At 45.7% G+C, this 18,967-nt stretch overlaps 1 protein-coding gene across 3 annotated transcripts in view; it reads left to right on the forward strand.

Moving 5' to 3' along the window:
* LOC146174445 (uncharacterized) overlaps nucleotides 1–18,967 on the forward strand; it is a 93,199-nt gene that overhangs the window by 35,497 nt on the left and 38,735 nt on the right. The window contains exons 2-3 of one of the 3 annotated variants that reach the window (XR_014702209.1): nucleotides 16,292–16,343; nucleotides 17,829–18,035. The exons of 1 other annotated variant lie outside the window; for it this stretch is intronic. Coding sequence is in view for 1 of the 2 variants with exons in the window: in XM_084584737.1 (XP_084440863.1) it covers nucleotides 16,292–16,343 (52 nt within the window). In the remaining variant the exon portion in view is untranslated. Of the gene's footprint in view, nucleotides 1–16,291; nucleotides 16,344–17,828; nucleotides 18,036–18,967 lie in introns of those variants that run through there. One more of the 3 variants, XM_084584737.1, reaches the window with a different exon arrangement.

Genomic DNA, 18,967 nt, shown 5'->3' on the forward strand with positions numbered 1-18,967 from the left:
GCAAAGCAGGACGGCTGGGCTGATATTAATGTGCAGTATACTAAATTAATGATCAACATACCCGGGAGAGAATAGCAACTACCAATAGGTAGTAAGGTCCAATAAGCGGTAAAGGAATGGGTGCACATATATAAACAGTATGAAAGAAAAAACTAGGCCATGGCGACGCGAGCTGATGGCTCTCTAATGGCTGTTCCAAAGACTGGAAGCACACCCTGTCGCGCTTTCATGTACGTTAGTTTGAACATGTTTAGACAGCTGTGCCAAATAAAAAATTTGTTGTCTCCATATTCCGCTTCTGAAATCAGGGTCCATACCCAGAATATTTATTGTGTTAAAAATTGCATCAACGTTCTTGCGACAGAGGCATGCGCCCAGTTTTCCCAAGCCGCCATAACGCCCGATCAACCCCTTTGCCATCGTTTTTCTTGTTCCCTGTTGTACAGCTTCTAGGGGCCCATTTGAAAGGCAGTAGCTTCCTTTTAGAGCTACGGGATGGAAATAATTATAATAATGAAATAAGAATGCAGCGCATCATGCTAGTTCATTCAAATTATAAAACGTAGCTCAAAGGGAAAGTAGTTAGCTGATTTCTCTTACCTGAACCTGCCTATAGAGGGCAGAAAGTTGGAGGCTAGCGATAACGGTTCACTTATATTGAGGACAACACAAATGAGCTATAAGACAGAAAATGACGTCTGATATTAAGAAGCAGAACAGAACGGTAGCAGTAACAGGAGTTATTGATATCACAGCCGAACTCAAGAAGTGGCCAAGGGTCATATATACAGTGCGATATAAAGATAATTGATGTTCGAGAATAGAGGTAGATAACGGTAACAAAATTGAATTCCTAAGGAAGGCAAATGTAGCAAAAGGAGGTATGAAGTTCGATGGAGAGAAAACGCTAGGAACTTTGGGCGAGTGAAGTACAAGTAGCTGGTGGATATCTCGAACAATTAGAGCAGCGTGCGATGTGTATTTGCCTTATAGTTGGTGTAGCCCGGCCGATGATGATGGCCGGCAAATGGTTGATCTGTGCATATGGGACGTCGCAGAGCGGAAGCCGGTGGCGATCGACGCCACTAAACATTGTAGTTAGCAAAAATCAGAATCGAAGTAGGGACGCATGGGTCTAACTTCAAACATGCTACCCTTTAGCCACGCTGGCAAATTAGTACCGCTGGTTAAAGCAGAGCTTAACGTGGCCAATAGTTACCTTTTACAATGTCGTACTTTACTAGTGGATTCTAATATACGTGTAAGATCATATGAATAATGTAAATACAAAGTAGAAAAGATTGCTAAACGTTTTATTAGGCAATCGAGGATGGTGCAAATGAAATGGGCATGGGCAAGGCATGTAGTGCGAAGAGAGGACAACTGATGGCCGCTTAGGGTAATAAATTGGATTACGGGGAAACGAAAACGGAGCAGGCGGTGGCAGAAAGTTAGGCGGGTGGATAAGATCAAGTTTTCAGTGGTCAAGTAAATACACGTAGCACAGTTCAGTTCAGTTCAGGCGTTCAGTCGTGTCCGACTCTTCGTGACCCTATGGACCATGTCACGCCACGCTTTCCGGTCTCTCACTATCTTCTTAACATCACATAGCTTCATCTGCAATGCCTCGAGAATGCCATCTAACCATCGCGTTCGCTGCCTACCCCTTCTCCGGCGACCCTCAACCTTTCCCAACATCAAATCTTTCTCCAGCGACTCCTCTCTTCTCATCAGATGACCAAAGTAGCTGAGCTTTAACTTTAGAATTTGACCCTCCAATGAGCAGTCAGGGTTTATGGTTGACAATATCGACTGATTTGATCTTCTGGCAGTCCAAGGAACTCTTAAGAGTCTTCGCCAGCACCACAATTCAAACGCGTCAGTTCTTCGGCGGTCAGCCTTTTTCACAGTCCAACTCTCGCATCCATACATCACAACTGGAAAGACCATAGCACGGGTTATACGGATCTTGGTTGGCAGACTAATGTCTCTGCTCTTTACTAGGCGGTCAAGGCTAACCATTGCTCTCTTTCCCAGAAGCAGGCGTCTCCTAATTTCATGGCTGCAGTCTCCTTCCGAGGTAATCTTGGCGCCCAAGAACAAAAAATCTGTCACAGCTTCCACTTCTTGTCCATTGATGCTCCAGGACTTGATAGGGCAAGACGCCATGATCTTCGTCTTTTTAATGTTCAGTTTAAGCCCAAACTTCTCACTCTCTTCTTGTACGCGCATCAGAAGTCTCTTGAGTTCCACTTCACTTTCTGCCATTAAAGTGGTATCATCCGCACATCTAAGGTTGTTGATACGTTTTCCAGCAATCTTCACTCCAGCTGAAGACTCGTCCAGACCGGCCTTCCTCATGATGCACTCTGCATATAGGTTAAATAGGCTGGGCGACAGTATGCAGCCTTGCCTCACCCCTTTCTCAATCGGAAACCAATCAGTAAGACCATGCCCAGTTCTGACTGTGGCCTCTTGCCCTTCATAAAGGTTCCTGAGGAGACAGATGAGGTGAATTGGAACTCCCATCTCTTGGAGAGCTTGCCACAATCTGCTGTGATCTACGCAGTCAAACGCTTTCGCATAATCAATAAAGCAGAAGTAAATGGGTTTCTGGAACTCTCTTGCTTTTTCCATGATCCAGCGAAGGTTGGCAATTTGGTCTCTAGTTCCTCTGCCCTTGCGAAACCCAGCTTGCACGTCCGGAAGCTCCCGATCCACATACTGCTGCAGCCTACCTTGCAGGATTTTTAACATCACCTTGCTAGCATGCGAAATAAGCGCGATCGTGCGGTAGTTGGAACAATCTTTGGCACTGCCTTTCTTTGGAATGGGGATGTAAACTGACCTCCTCCAATCCTGTGGCCACTGCAGGGTTGTCCAAATCTTTTGACATAATGTATGCAGTGTGTTAACAGCGTCGTGGTTGAGGTTTTGAAGCAACTCAGCTGGAATACCATCAATTCCGCTAGCTTTGTTCTTAGCAAGGCTGGCTAAGGCCCATTCAACTTCACTCTTCAGGATGCCCGGCTCGGGATCAGCAAATACAACCGTCCTATGTTGGGTTTGCACATCCGGGTCCTTCTTGTACAGTTCTTCTGTGTATTCCTGCCACCTCTTCTTTATCTCTGAGGCTTCAGTGAGGTCCTTGCCTCGTTTGTCTTTAATGACGCCCAGCTTAGCACAGAAGCTTCCTTTGATATCTTCGATTGTCTTATACAGAGCTCTTGTGTTCCTTAATTGGCTGTTGTCCTCAACTGCTTGGCACTGTATGTTCAGGAAGGCATTCTTATCTCTCCTTGCTACTTTCTGAAAATCCGCATTGAGAACCTTGTATCTTTCTCTTTCCCCCATACCTTTTGCCATCCTCCTTTCCTCAGCTATTTGCAAAGCCTCTTCAGATAACCAGTTTGCTTTTTTTGCATTTCTTTTGCTTTGGAACTACCTTAGTAGCAACTTCTTGTATTATATCACGAACATCAGTCCACATCTCTTCGGGCTCTTTGTCTTCTAGATCTAATTCTTGAAATCGATTCCTCACTTCCACAGCATATTCTAATGGAATCTGATCCAGATCATACCTGAAAGGCCTTCTAGTTTTCTGCGTTTTCCTCAATCGAAGCTTAATTTTGGCAACAAGAAGCTGATGATCGGTGCCACAATCGGCCCCAGGCCTTGTTTTTACTGCTTGTATAGCGCTTCTCCATCTCTGCCGGCAAATAATATAATCGATCTGATTCCTGTACAGACCGTCCGGTGAAATCCATGTGTACAGGCGCCTCTTGTGCTGTTGGAAATGAGTATTCGCTATGGTCAGGTTGTTTTCTTGACAGAACTCTACTAGCCTCTGCCCAGCTTCATTTGGCTCACCAAGACCGAACTTGCCTGTAATTCCGGATATTTCTTCACTCCCGACCTTAGCATTCCAGTCTCCTATGAGAAAAACGACGTCTGATGATGGGGTGCGGTCTAAAAGGCATTTTAGGTCCGCATAAAATATCTCAACGTCAGCTTCTTCAGCAGCAGTGGTCGGTGCATAGACTTGGATAATTGTTATGTTGAAAGGGTGACCTTGGATCCGAAGTGAAATCATTCGGTCGTTTTTGGGGTTGTACCCTAGCACTGCTTTGCCCATTCTTCTGTTTACTATGAGAGCGACCCCCTTCCTTCTCTTGGATTCGTGCCCACATTAAAAGACATAATGGTCGCCGGAGTTAAATTCTCCCATTCCGGTCCACTTGAGCTCGCTGATACCCAAGATATCAATGTTCAATCTGCCCATTTCTCGCTTGACGATATCCAGTTTACCTTGCGTCATAGATCTTACATTCCATGTTGCTATGTGATATATCTCCTTGCAACATCGGACTTTCCGGTCGCTTCCCGACACATCCACAACTGAGCGTCCTTTCGGCTTTAGCCCAGCCGCTTCATTCGTCCTGGAGCTACTAGGAATCGCCCTTTGTTCATCCCCAGTAACTTGTGGGACGCCTTCCAACCTGGGGGGCTCATCTTCTGGCGCCATATCGATAATGGTATTGTGACTGGCCATAGGGTTTTCTTGGCAGGAAATACTGGAGTGGGTTACCATTACCTTCTCCAGTGAATCACATTTTGTCAGAACTCTCTGCCGTGACCTGTCTATCTTGGGTGGCCCTACACAGCAGAGCTCACGACTTCATCGAGTTTCGCAAGCCCCTCCGCCACGACAAGGCAGTGATCCATGAAGGGGACAGGTAGCACAGGACCGGGTTAATTGTAGTAATATCTAAGAGGTCTTCGCCCTGCAGACGGTATTCCAGCTGATATATTGATGATGATCATGAATTCGGATAAGAAAGGGGAGTCACCGAGGAGAACTAATAATGTTTTCAGATTGTATTCATAAACGCTGTGCTTTTGAGTCCTGTCAGTTTTGCTTATTTGATTTATGTTCGCATTTTTCGGGATGTTTTAAAATGAATGCGTAATTACATGTGGAACAACCGCCTCCACCTGCTTATATCAGCTTAAGTTCTCCGCCTCGGCTACTGAGAGCGATGAAGCCTTCCCCGAAGCTTGATGTTGCTCATCATTATGTTTTGCTTCACGGAAGCCCATTTGCAATAATTCTGGCTGCAGCATTCTTAAATAATCAGAGAAACCAGGTCTGGAGATCGAAATTCATAAGCCCACTTAGATCTCCACGCCTTGAAGCACGCGATAGCAAGGAGGCACAAGAAAGCTGTATGGTGTCTGTGCAAGCTAATGTAAACCTTCTAAATTCAAAATTATAGAGCCCTTTGTGGAGGTAAACTTTAAATTCGTCGATGATACCCTTGAGTAAAGCCATTATTGCGCGTTTAAAATTCATAGTGACTGCATAAGTGCGGAAGGTGGAATTCTCGCTCCACATCTTCTTAGAAAGCATTGCTTAAAGCCATTGGGCGATAGGAGGATACTATGGGGAAGTAACTCAGGCTAACTGACGTAGGCTATGACCAGCGCCAATGAAACCTGTCCCAAAAGAGATATAGAGGTTGATGTAGCAATGGCACTGCAGATATACAGTCGTGTTGCACCGTTGGTTTACCTAGGAACGTGTTGATTAGCTAGTCCAGGGAACAATGGTTGATATTCCGAGCCAGCACCATTCAGCACTCAGGGCCGCCGCTGCCGCAGCGCGCGGCGGGAGGAGCAGTCTTGTTAGACGTCAGTCGTAGCAGACCGCCAGAAGGTCTCCGGCGTTGGCAAATAGGAAGCATGCCCAACGATTGCCATCTACTGTCATGTCGGCTACCACTTCGTCAGCCATGCCGCGAAGAGCTCCGCGTGTCGTCCGCTCTAAGAGATCTGTAATTGCAACAGCCGAAAACGGCAGCATGAATACGTAACAGCGCCCCACTGCATCCGGTAGCGCTAAGCTCAGTGGCGCGGCTACAACAGCTTCGGTTTAAAAGATGATGGTACGCTGAGATAAATGGGAGAGCCCTAGGAGTGCGCGGTGGACGGAAAGCCTGTAAACAGACGCGTCGTGTTTACACTGGCATACGGGCGGCAAGAGCTTCCAGGTGGCAAGCATGCAGGCTGTCGTCAGCTGGGAAGCCAGCATAGGCCTGGTGGTGCACTGCTGAAGAATAAGAAAGCAGGGTGAGGGGGTTAGCAAGCAGCCAGCGCGGCGAGGAGGTCAGTAGAAAGTTGGAGAGAACACTAAAGAAATACTGCAGCAGACAGCAACAACACAGCTTAGCGAGAACGGGAAGCTGTGGTGGTACATGCTCGGGGGGGGGGGGGGGGGGGGGGGGGACTTTCTTCCACACAAGGTGGGAAAAACGCAGGCTCCGGACTTTCCCGTAGGTGTGGGCTCATGATGGTGACCTTGATCAGCACCTCGGAAATCACTGGCAGCCGCTGCGAGGTAGAAGCATATGCACTTACAGGTGAAAAAAGCCAATTATTGCAGATCGTAGAGGCGTAGAGCGTAGAAGTTGCGCGCAGGTGGAGGGCCAGGAGCTGCAGCCGCCACGGCAATGGTAGCGATGCTGCGAGCCTCACCTAAACCGGGAAGTGTGGCGAGTTGTCCGTCTCTCGTGGTGCTCAAATGAGAATCCGATGCTATGTTGCATAAAAAATACGATTATTGCCAAGCCTTTAATTTTATTAGGACGAAAACTCGTCTTTTGCGGTCCCCGTAAGTACACTGCACTGAGCAAAATGCGGATCAAGGTAGCAATACTTTAGGTCTGACATTGAAGGCAACTGTATTAATAGACACACTCGGGAGATTATTTGTGGATTGGATGATATTCGAAAGGCTAGCTCCTAAACATTTCATGGAACTCTCTCCTTATTGTTTCTTTCATGTTTCGCCTACCAGCAGCAATATAGTCGCCGCAGTTTCATTACCTCAATCTTAGAAGTACTACGAATTGTCTGCAAAGGGGCCTCAAACACTTTCTATATGCAAGCCGATCGTTCTTGAGTTTCCGCAAAAAGAATAATGCATTAAAACTGAGCCAGCACTTATTAACAAGACAGTTGGTCAGCGCCTAGAAGAAATTTTTGTAACTATGTTCGCCATAAGTTAAATGTCATGAGTAAGGGAATGTGGTGGTATGTGACTGGCCGCTAGATGCGCCATTTTGCCCAGGCACGCCACCTCGGACGCCATTTTGGCAGCTATAGAAGTCATCTCGTGCGCTTCGTGAACCCTTACGGCGTGCATGAGGTCACCTTCGCATATGTGGTCGTCTTCCCGCGATCAGACCGCTGAGGAGTCGCTACTGTCATCGTTCCTGTTCATCTGTCACGGCAGGAACTTATAGAGCTCGATACCCATCGCCACGCTGATTACCTTGAGAAGTAGAAATCGGTATTAAAAAGAGAGGATACCAGCGCAATAGCACGTCGAGAAAGCAGTAACAAAAAAGTCGTCAAAACGTTTCTTATTAATGCTTGGGCCCTCTTGCATGGCTCTCTTGTGCTCTCGAGTGACTCCAACGCTGACACGAGCACCACCAAATCTTTAGAGCCCTTTGTTGGCTAACTTGGGCCTAAGGTTGCGGCTTCTGATCTTCTTCGTCACGTCGGCAGTAGGTTGTAGCTCGTAAATGAAAGGGATAGGCTGCTATAGGGAAGATGACTCCTAATGAAGATTTGCTATTGTACTGCCGAGGAAGAAAAATACGAATTAAAACAGCTGATTTGAGTGCCGATATGATACTGCCGGCGGTGACAGATCTTTCATGAGTTTGGGAGGCTGAATATGGTAACCGATAGATGACGCTGTGCTAGCCAGCTAGCGAGACGCCAATCATCGCCGTTTCATAGCTGAGGTGCAGTGACAATATTCTGGAAGCAACTGGAGTGTCGACGTCGGAATGCAGGATCAGTGGGGAGGGAGGGTTCCTTCAACTTCATCAACCACCGTTTGGAACGACGCTCGCGCTGTAAGTGGAGATAAGCGCCATCATTATGAGTGCGGTGCTGCAGTGGGACCAATATACCTAACCATCCGCTCATGTCGATTGTCCATAACGTTGCTCACTACATTAGTCAACATGTTATGAAATATACAAAAAATGTTCACGTAATATTCAAGCCACTCATTCTAACTCCATATGCTGTGAGGAAATATCTTACTGGAATGAAGGTGGAATATTATGACGAGCAGTATTAGGTATTATTACAAATACAAATTTCAGTGCCGGCACATGTTTGGTTGAAAATCTTTCTCTCATACTCCAGTACTCTCAAACTCTCATACGGCATTTTTTTTTTCACCAGAAGTATTGTATTTTTAAAGTAAATCGGAAGTTTGAGAGAAGCTTGCAGCGCTTGAGCGCTGGTGCCTGGACAATATAAAAAGCGGTTTTTTGTGATCGGCCCAGATAATTTGTGACAGGCCCAGCCTTTTCAGGAATGCAAGCGAGCTGACCCATGTTTCGTTGCCATAAATAAAACTGTTGCATCCTCGATGATTGCTAGCAGTACTCGTGGAAGGTTCCACGGGTGTCGACGTCATTATGTGATGTCACAGCTTCTCTGCAGTATACTTGACAGTTGAGTAGTGAGCTACTGAAACCAAAATGGTCGTCCAAGCAGCAGTGACGGGTATCCGAGTACAACATTTACGTTTTTCACGACACGGGGCGCGCTCTGCCGAAATGCGAACAATTTTCCGCTACTCGTTGAAAAGAGCATAAGAAAAACGCAGCCAAAGCACGGCGAACCGCTTCTGCTCTTCGCAAGGGGCGAAATGTGGGCTTGACAGCAACTGCCATCTGTTGCATGCGCCTGTCACAAAAATCAGCTATGCTCCGGCTATGCCGGTGACATAGGCCATCGGAGCCGGATTGCCCTTCCACCTCCACTCCTCACGCATCGGCTACAGTTGCCGCCTCTGTCGCAACAGCTCTTTTTCGCCTCCTCAACCTGGCTATCTTATGATAGACGCAACGACTACACACCCCGCCTACCATAGCCACATGATGACTCAACCGTCGTCTTCAACACTGCAATTCCGCACAGGTCTTATCCCTCAACATGCTCACGGCCCCAACTATTCCGATCACCTCACCCTCGCCGCCTGTCCTTCACGTACCATTCTAGCCCCCTTCCTAAAACCTAATCAGTGCAGTGCCCGGAGGTGACTGTATTGATGACTCGGCCCGAAACTCCTCTCCTGACTATTGCTGATAAACGCAATCCTCATGACCTTTATGCGACGACGTGCCTATACCCGATTTCATTGACACTCGAGCCCAAGATTCTGGTCTTAATTCATCTCATTCGTTAACGATTGGACAAGGTTTTAACCCCCACCGCTTTCTCTGCCGCTCGCGTCACAAATGGTAGCGGCGCTGTTGTAGTTGGAATGTGCACGGCTTGTGTACGTATGACCGGCCATACTAAACCTGAGCTGTTCACTATCACAGATCGCTGTGCTCACTATATCATTCTCGGCATGTATTTTTGATAAATCATGGTGCCACTATCGACTGCTTCACTGGCCTTCTACGCTTGCACCTCCCGCTCTAGTGTGACATCTCCACTCAGAATTCCCATATCTGCGCTGATGAATTTGTTCCCCTGCCAACCGAGGATGCCATCTTTGTTGCAATGTCTCCGTTTTCCTTTGTTCCTGATGACGAATACCTTACTTGCACTATCCCTGACTTTGTATCCAACACGACGTAATCCTGCCTTGTACATTCGTCACCGTCACTGCCAACCATACCTCCTGCCGATTCTAAACTTCAGCCTCTGGACCGAAGTCTTGCCCCAAGGCATCGCACTCGCGTATCTGCTTCCCCTCAACGAGTCCACAATTTCTGTTGTCAGACCTGAAATCCATCCATATAATTGTGCCCCTGCTCTTGGCCACTTATGCCTAAAATGTTCGCTCTAGATCTGCCCTCTGATCCAGATGTGCCCAGATCTGCCACGCTCTCTTCCAACTCTTGAATTCGTATGCGGACATCTTCAGTTCTGGCAGCTTTTCTCTCGGCCGAACTTCTATTGTGATCCACCGCTTAAATTACGGCGAATGTATAGCCTGGTATCGTGTATCTCTTCCTGAGCGCCAAATCATACATACTGAAGTGGATAAGATGTGGAAAACAATATTTTGAGCCTTCACGCGGCCTATAGGAATCATTTTCGGTATTAATAAAAAGAAATGTGACACTTGGCGATTATGTTTTGGTTACCGGCACCTGAATGCCATCCTCAAGTTTACCCTCTGCCCCGAATAGATGACGCTCTGGACTACTTTCATGGAGCGAGATGTTGGTCGTCAATTGGTCTCTCTTCGAGATGCTGGCAAATATTGGCAGACGAAAATGATCGCGGGAAAACCGGCTTTATTACCTCTGACTGCTTTTGCCAATTCAAAGTTATGCCTTTTCAGCTCTGAAACATTACCGCTACCTTCGAGCGTATGACGGACTCTCTCCAGCGTGGCAAAAAATGAGGCGTGTGCCTATGTTACCTCGACGCTATAGTATTCTCCCCAATATTCCAAAACCATCCACCCCGCCTTTCTACTACGAACCTTCCCATCTTCCGTAATGCCAGTCTACAGTTCAATTACAAATTCTGCAGCTTCGGCCAACGCCAGATAAATGCCCTAAGCAACTCGGTTGACACCACAGGAGTCATGCCTTACACTGGTAATGTCCGTGTCGTAAGTTATTTCCCACTTCTGCGTTACGAAACCGATGTACGAAGTTTCCTTAGTTTATGTTCTTATCTACGATGGTTTACAAATAACTCCGGCGACGGTTTCTTCAAGAAGAACGCGCCCTTCCCTCGGGGCCCTAATAAAGCATGCGTCTTTCAATCCCTAATTTCAGCCCTCACCGCTCCCCCTACCCGGGCCCATTTTAACCCTTCGCCGACAGCGGGACTTCGACCCGGCGCCAATGGTTGGGAGATTGGCGCAATACTGGCACATACACAGTATGGCCTCTCTTGTGCCACCCGCCTGCTATATTCATCCAAGAGCAACTATTTAATCACCGAACTCTTTGGGCATTGAATAAACTGCGCCAGTAATTTATTTGTGAGGCCCTTCTTCATAGTGACAAATCATGAGTTTTATTGGTTTTCATCACTTACGGAACCTACGAACTGCTTAAGTAACCCGACCTTGTTCTTACAGGACTGTACATTTATTATTTTCTACAAGTCAGGTCGATTACATCAAGACACTGACCGTTTATCCGCCATTGCATTGATAGTCCAAAATAAGTTTATCCTACTGCTGACGACTACGTTTTCTGACATAGAGGCTAGCGCCCAAGGAAGACGCACACAGAAATTAGAGGACAGGACAATCTCAACACCCTTGCACGATACGTGGTAAGGGCAATGAAGTTGACATAGGAGGTAGAAAGATTGTACAAGCCACTGTGTTCGAATCCGTACAAAACGTTGCCAAATTAAGTCGTTTGGCAGTCAGCATGACAAAGTTTTGTTCATACCAGATTTTCTGCACATCAGAGCTGAATAGAGTGTTCATCCTTCCTTCCAACCCATTATCACCCAGCTGAGCACCGATGACTCCGATCCTTCCCATCAGCATGGTCGTGCTGCGTGATGATACATTGTTCCGACGTGGCATGCGCCCAGATGGCGCGAACCGTGTGCTCGTCATCCCTGCTCATTTCCGCTCCACTGTTTTGGCCGAACTTCATGACGCCACAACAGCGGGACACCTGGAAGTGTCAAGCACGGATGACAGCGTGCCCCGGCGGTTTTTCTGGTCTGGCCTTTATCGGTCTGTTCGCCGATACTTTGCAGCTTGTGACCAGCGCCACCATCTCAAGAAGCCCGCAGCTAAGTTTAGCGACCATCTTCAAGCAACAGAAGTTATACCGCCAGTTTTCCTGACCAGATGTGCCTGTAACGGCTCTGATCTCATTCCTCATGACATTATCCTGCTTCATGCCCCCCCCCCCCCAGTCAACTGCTTACAGATTGAGGCACCTGCGTCATTTCTAAAGTTGTTAACGGCTTGCTAAAAGCATGCTCTAGCCACAACAATTTCACGACGGCATACCATCTGCAGACGAATGGCTAGTGCCTCAGCCGGACACTTAAGGACAAACTGTACATGTCCGTTTCGGACTACCATCGCGAGTGTGATATCAATTCGCATTTAGTCAGATTTGCGTACACTTCGTCCCGTCAAGGTACAACCGGCTACTCACCCTCTTAGCTCTTCTTTGGCCGCTATTCTCTTATGCCTTTCAGCAGTTTACTGCCTGCCGAAGCTCGTTCCAGTAGTTATGCTTCCGATGCCATAGCATGCGCTAAGCTGCCCGAATCATTGCTCGGGATTGTCTCACGGCGTCTCAGAGGTTCCAAAAACGCAGTCACTACCATCATCATTGAAATTTTTGCTACCAACCTCACTCCCTTGTCCTCCTCTGGCTCCCCGCATGTCGTGCGGGTCTCTTCGAGATACTTAGGCGTTCTTAAGTTTCCCCTACCGCGTCTTGCAGGAACTGAGTGACATGACCTATAATATCATGCCCTAGTCTCCAATGCCCGACTCCCTGCACCAACGACGCAAATGTTCACGTCGCTCTTCTTAAGCTATACTGCTCCCGCTACTTGAATTAGCAAGCACAGCGAGGGGGGGGGGGTAGTCTTATGGGGGTAGTGGAAGATGTCCCATGAAGAAAAGGATCCTTAGGTGCTGTGTGGTAGACCGATGCTGCTGAAAATGTAGCTGGTGTATTGCTGTGGCCTGATCTTCATGAGGTGTTCCTGACTTTGAAGTGTGGCATTTATCGCTCGGGAAGGCCCCGTAATAATAATAAGAAGAATAAAATATGTGTAAAAGTTTGATTGTTTTTTATTTGACTTCAACACGCGAGGATTTTCGAAACTTCTCTGAGCGTCACTAGGTTACTTATGGATATATTGTAGTCTACGTGGACTGAGTCATGACGTACAGGAGGGGTTCAAAATATAGCCTTCTCATGTGTGCTTGCATTAAAACAGGTTGCATTAAAAAAACAGGTGCGACGACATTGTCAATCGATATAAAGAAGTTTTATACAGCTGTGAATATTATACAATTCTGTGATTCTTTTCGTAAAGCTCTAGAGCCAAGCCCGTCGCATATTACAAAAATGCGACAGAAACCATAATCGGGAAACTCATCCCTCCGAGAGTTACGGCCCTTTTGAAATCCTCGTGTGATGCCACAAGAGTGTAGGCTGCGGAGCGTGGTCTGCAATTCAGGCTGCAATATCAACCACACGCCTCTCTTGCTTTTTTGGACGAGTAACAACAAGGTCGTCCCTCATGCACAAGTGCTTGATGAAGATGTTACTGGAAAAACTCTAAAATGAGTAAAGTATGTGTTCTTCAGGATAAGCAACGGTCACAGTTGTGGGCTTTCCTTCAGATTCCGTAGCTTATCGATGGACATATCTGTCGCATCACACCGGTGGCGACGCAAGTATGACAAATGTTCGCCTATTATCGTAGTGTGAGGTTTTCAGCTACGCGACGCCGACGGAACTAATCTGCCGACTGTCGCCCGGTCTCTTTTGGTCAGATCGGACGCCGAGGGAAAACTTGACAAATGTACAGGTAACGGCCTGAACAGCTGCATTCGTCCGCAGCTATAAACTTGTTACAAAAATGAAAGTAAACAGCGGCATTTTATAAGTTTCCCCTTCTCATCAGCAATGACTGTAGCCAGCATTGTCAGTTAGCACGGAACTGCCGGCCCGTTCTTCGGCGAGCAGGTCTAGCGCGGGAACGCGGAGTTCAGGTTTACAAGCTTCTGCGGTTGCATGTGATCATCAAGTATAGTTGTGGCAGTAGCGATTCCAAGTCAACGACTTCTATCTTCACAACACGCAGCACATTGAGTGGGAAGCATAGATATGACCCTGGTTGGAGGGCGCAGTCGGCAGTTGCCGCGGGCGCTTTTCAGTGCCCGGCACAGGCAGGGGACGTAGCATCCACGGTACTTCTTGCAGCGCTGTTCTAGTTTTTGGACCAATAAAGGTGCAATTGGTGTAAAATGAAGTGATAATTTTGACACTGCTAGCTCAGCTTGAATTTTATGCCGTACGCGAAAGAGCAGCATATATCCAGTAGTTTACAAAAGCTGTGTAAACAAACACGCTTGCGGTGTAATCGCAATCTGTGAATCGGCGTATTCCTACGGAAGTTTAGGGCTTACACACTAAATACTAAATAGTTTATATTTATGGTAATGCAGTCGCGAATTATTTGCTGTACAAGCACTAGAAAAAAGCCAGGTTAGGCTCTTGAGTTGGTCGCACTCGCGCCGCGGCTGCGGGGGAGTGGCGGCGGAGACAGCGGCGGCTCGGAGGCTGAAATGCTCTTGTTCAGTAGGAGCAGTGAAGCGCATTCTAATCGCGTGGGGTTTTGCGATGACGGAACGGAAGCGGCGGCGGCGGCGGCAGCGAATACTTTTCTGCGTTGGTCGTGGCCAGACTAAACAAGTGAAGAGGTACTGTTTCGTTCAAAAGTTGTGTCTGCTCATGCAAAGTTGGAAGGTGTGCTCTCGCGTCAACGGATGCATGTTTTGGTATCCCTTTTAGCTTTTGGGCAGATATGGCGACGGAAAATACCACAGCAATCTGCAACACAACGCTAACGCCGCCCTCCTTTTGCAGGGCGCACAGTGGAAGTAAACTTTCAATATCTACAATTTTGTATGTGAGAGCGCTTGTTGATAAAATGTGCTACCTAAATAACGTACGGAGAATATGCTTCTGAATGCACGCTAAATATTAGAAATATGCGCCCTTTGATTTCGGCCCCCTCTAGATTCTCTAAACGGAAGCAAAAGCAAGTCCCAGGATCACTATAGTGATGGCTTCTAAAAAAAAAAGGACGATTCATATATAACCTTGTTTTTTTGGGCCTCGTTACTAAGACAAAAAAAATGCTTTCTGCGACCTGCTACGGCGTGCATGCAAGAGTGCAGCCGCCACCGCGAATGTTGGTCTTACGCCAGCGGCAAATGGTTGCCAGACCAGGAAGCTGCTTTCAAATTATTAATGAACATTATTAAAAAATACATATGTAAATGTTTGAGAAATTTTAATTTAACATGCGTGGAGTAAAATGCAGGGCTACTCAATTTATGCTCACAACTGAGATGTTATCAGTCCTTTGGGTTTGCTTATGTGCAGGTATTAGACAGCTCTTTTTTACTGGCGACTATATTACGTGTTTATTTGTACATTTTTGCTGTTTCTGACATGCACGTTGCCCTGGAAAGCAAGAGTAATTTGGGTCTGAGTATCATTCGGTGCTCTCTGCCGCCTGATATTGCTGCGTTTTGGTGTTTTCGTTTAACCTTCTAGATGACGCAAAGCGCATGTCTAACAGGATTGATAGTCTGTTTCGCTGGCCAGTTTACTGCTCAGATTTGGAAACGGTTTAGTTGTATGCCATAACCTATAGGGAATATGGACGGTCGTTACTGTGCGTGCCGTTTTTTGGTGTATGAGATCTGGTAACAGCCTGCAAACGCGGATTTGGCTTATAGTTATATGTTATGCCTGCACTGGGGGCTGAAGCTGTTCTCTGCGCTACAATATCGCGCGCACGACTTCAGTCTCTGACACAAATTTTAAATCTTTGGCTCAATTTTTAAGTTCACTTTTTACTGTCGCCGTTTTCCGTCCCTTCAGTCTCCTCCAGTGTTCTTAGGATTGACAAGGGGGATTACAAAGACGTTTCAGAAAACTAAAGTTATGAATCAGAACTGTGAATTAGCTGTTTCAGCACAATCTCATCTGTGTGAAATGCGTTTCCGGCTGAGACAAATGTGTGAACAGACCAAATTTAATTTAGTGACATTCACTCTTTCGCAAGTGTCCTGTTTTACCTGTCGTATAATGCAGTGCTACTTTGTATTTTAGCTGTCTTTAGGGTTGTTTTTTTTTTAAACCTCTAAAGGGGGCAGTCGTGTTTAACTGCGTCTACTAGAGGTGACGAGAGGCAAGTTGCACTTGATCCCTACGGGGCCCATCCTAGTTAATTGCGAAATGTAGGGATGTCAACTGCCTGTGCGAAATAGCTATATTTCGAAATATCCGTTTTGCCATTTCTTTGTTGGTATAGGACAAAAAGGATGTGAAAAATTTCCCTGGTCACTGATTTTTTGTGTGTTGGAACTTAGAACAAAACTAACAGTACATTTGTAATTCTGACGCTTTGAATTTGTTTTCGTGGCGCATGATAGCCGCAGTCACTTATGTGCCGTGAAACAGCTTATAACTTTATTTTGATGCTTATCTTACAGAGAGTGGAAATGGGAAGGTGGGACTAGAAATCATTTGCGTTGTCTGAAAGCCGTGAGTTGGAAATTGATACATTTCAAGCTAAAAGCGAAAATATTTGTCCTAGTCTGCGGTTTTATTTTTATTTAGATGAAATCCTTAACCATCAAAGAACTTTCAAAAAACGTTTGATGTAGGCAAATTAGATTCAATAACCGGTAGTGCACAGCTGCGTTCGGTGAAGCGTCATCAAGAATTTTAGAAGTGACAGTTGAGGTTCACATCAAAACACTCTTAGTATATATGTAGCCATTCGACTTTATATTGATAGTTACGACATAAAACTAAATTACAGAACATATAAATATAATTATTACTGCGATTTTTATGTTGCAACTACATTCAGTTGTCCAAAACTATAGACATCTTTACTTCTTATTCCTCAACATACGAAAAACGTAAGCGTGAAGTAATGCCAACGTCCTGTCTCAATACAAGCTTGCAGAAATGGTTCAATTTTTAATTGGACGTAGAGGTAATAGCTACAACTTGTTGATAATTAGGCCGGCACCTATATGCAAAGCATATTAGGCTAATACATATGAAGGTAATTAAGACTGCGATTTGGGCGAATTGGTATTGATTCATGGTGAAAACAGCCCGGGAAAATGAGGCAAACAAAGAGCACAAGCGCTGATCTGCAAAAAATTTTTATAAAAAAAATGTTTTAAAATGCTTTCCTAACCAGGAAAATACCAAAGGTACATATATTTAATCAAAACTACTGATTATAAATTACGGGGAACAGACGCACACTATCGCCGTGGCGCACGCAGTGGAACAGTTAGATGTCTTTTTCGGATAAACAGGATAACTCCTTATGATTCAGAGCAATAGAAGGATTGATTATGCACCCTCCGCTGTTATTGAGAATCTGAAATGCCTCTCTAATGTCACGTGTTAACCGATCTTTATAATTGGCGAGGATGATGCTGTGAGAGAAAAAAAGGTGTGTATGTACCTTCCTTCCAGTGAATGACAAGATGACATCAAGAATCATAGGAGCTTCAATAATAATTTTCACTCAAACGAACATTTGTCTGCCCTATGAAGTTGTGTTCTTTCGTTTGTCTAGCTTTCCCGTGTTATTTGCACCATACATTTACGCACATGATTCCGTGTTCTTGCTAGCCACATAGCCCGGTGAGAGTTAAAGAAAGCAAGATAACCTCTGTGCGCTTTAGTTGTTAAAGCAATATGCTTATACCGTTGTTTGAAAAGGGTGCAAAATCTCGTCGCAATGATAAAAAAAAAATAATCTGCTCTGAATAATGATGCATTAAGATGTTTAGGTCACGGAAGGTACAAATTATTTGTATTCTATAAATAGTACAGAAAACTTGTAGGCGTTAAATACGCGCTATAAGTAGACAATTTCTTAAATATTTTGTGCATTGAACCTGCATAAGCCTCAATGGTCATGGGGCTCCCAAGTTAAATATATTGGCAGTATTTTTGGGATCTTCTTGTTGAACAGATTGCTGTTATTCACCTTCCCAGTGCAATCCCACCAATAGACGACAACAATGCGTGGAGGGTTGCCAGTGCTTTTCGGAGGCAAATAACCCATTTACAGGAATGTGCCTAGACGCTATCCTCCCTCTGCCTTCCGGTTTCAGTCCCGCCCGTACCCAAACGGTATCGCATCGAAGAGGACGTGCTCGCACTTGAGGATGGCATGGCTCAATAAAGAGATTTTCGAACACAGCTGTTTCATATGTGTATTATGTAAATGTTATGGTGTCCCACGGCCCCGACTTGAAAAGTGTCATCACGGGCATCATCGTAATCATCCTTCATAGCACTGGCTGTGAACAGATACACACTATTTAATTAAAAAAAAAAACATTCTCGGCTTGCTGCGCAAATATTCGACACACTTATAAATATTAATGGTCAACTTCACCTTTCTGCCCCTTCGTGTATGTTTGGCTTCTATAGCGCCCATATTGTTAACCTAAATCGACGTAGCCTTTGTCGTTCTGCAGCCAGGTGTTGTATGAAGCCATATTTTAAAATCTGCAACCGCGCAGTGCGATCGTGAGGAACACAGGAAACGTAAACCTGTTTAAAGATGTCTAGTGTTCAGCTTGTGAAGTCATTTAACTTTTCTGCTAGTCAACGTAAAGTAGCTCGTAGCTGACATTAGCCAGTCTGAAGTGGGTTACAATTCAACTAACATTTCCTCCCAGTTGTTTTTGAAGATGACATGGCGAGCCACGGTGAAGTCGTGCTTAGACCATTAATACGGACCGTTGGGTACTGCTTTTTTTTGCGCCTTCCGGGCAGCACTTAGGGGTGTACGCATATGTTGCAGGCAACATGTATGTTGTCAGTGTAAGGCTACATGTATGAACCTGTACAACTGAACAACACGTCACCAAATATGCAATCACAGGAAGCTCTCTAAATAGTATCACAGTCTTCACCACGCAATGGTTTGAAAACTTCCTTTCAGGGGCATTTGCTGCATTTTTCTGGACTTGTAAGGAATCATAGCTTGCTGATTCTACTACAGATGGAGCTGCCTAATTACTTCAGATTGTGCTGAACGTTATATATTATGCACAAAATTCGCTCTTCGCCAAAAGTGAAATTAATTGGTAGTATTTACGGAGAACAAAATTTTGAATGGCATC

Source organism: Amblyomma maculatum, chromosome 11 (genome assembly GCF_055883805.1).
Source record: "Amblyomma maculatum isolate TAMU_Amacu chromosome 11, ASM5588380v1, whole genome shotgun sequence".
In the NCBI taxonomy this organism is placed as follows: Eukaryota; Metazoa; Arthropoda; class Arachnida; order Ixodida; family Ixodidae; genus Amblyomma; species Amblyomma maculatum.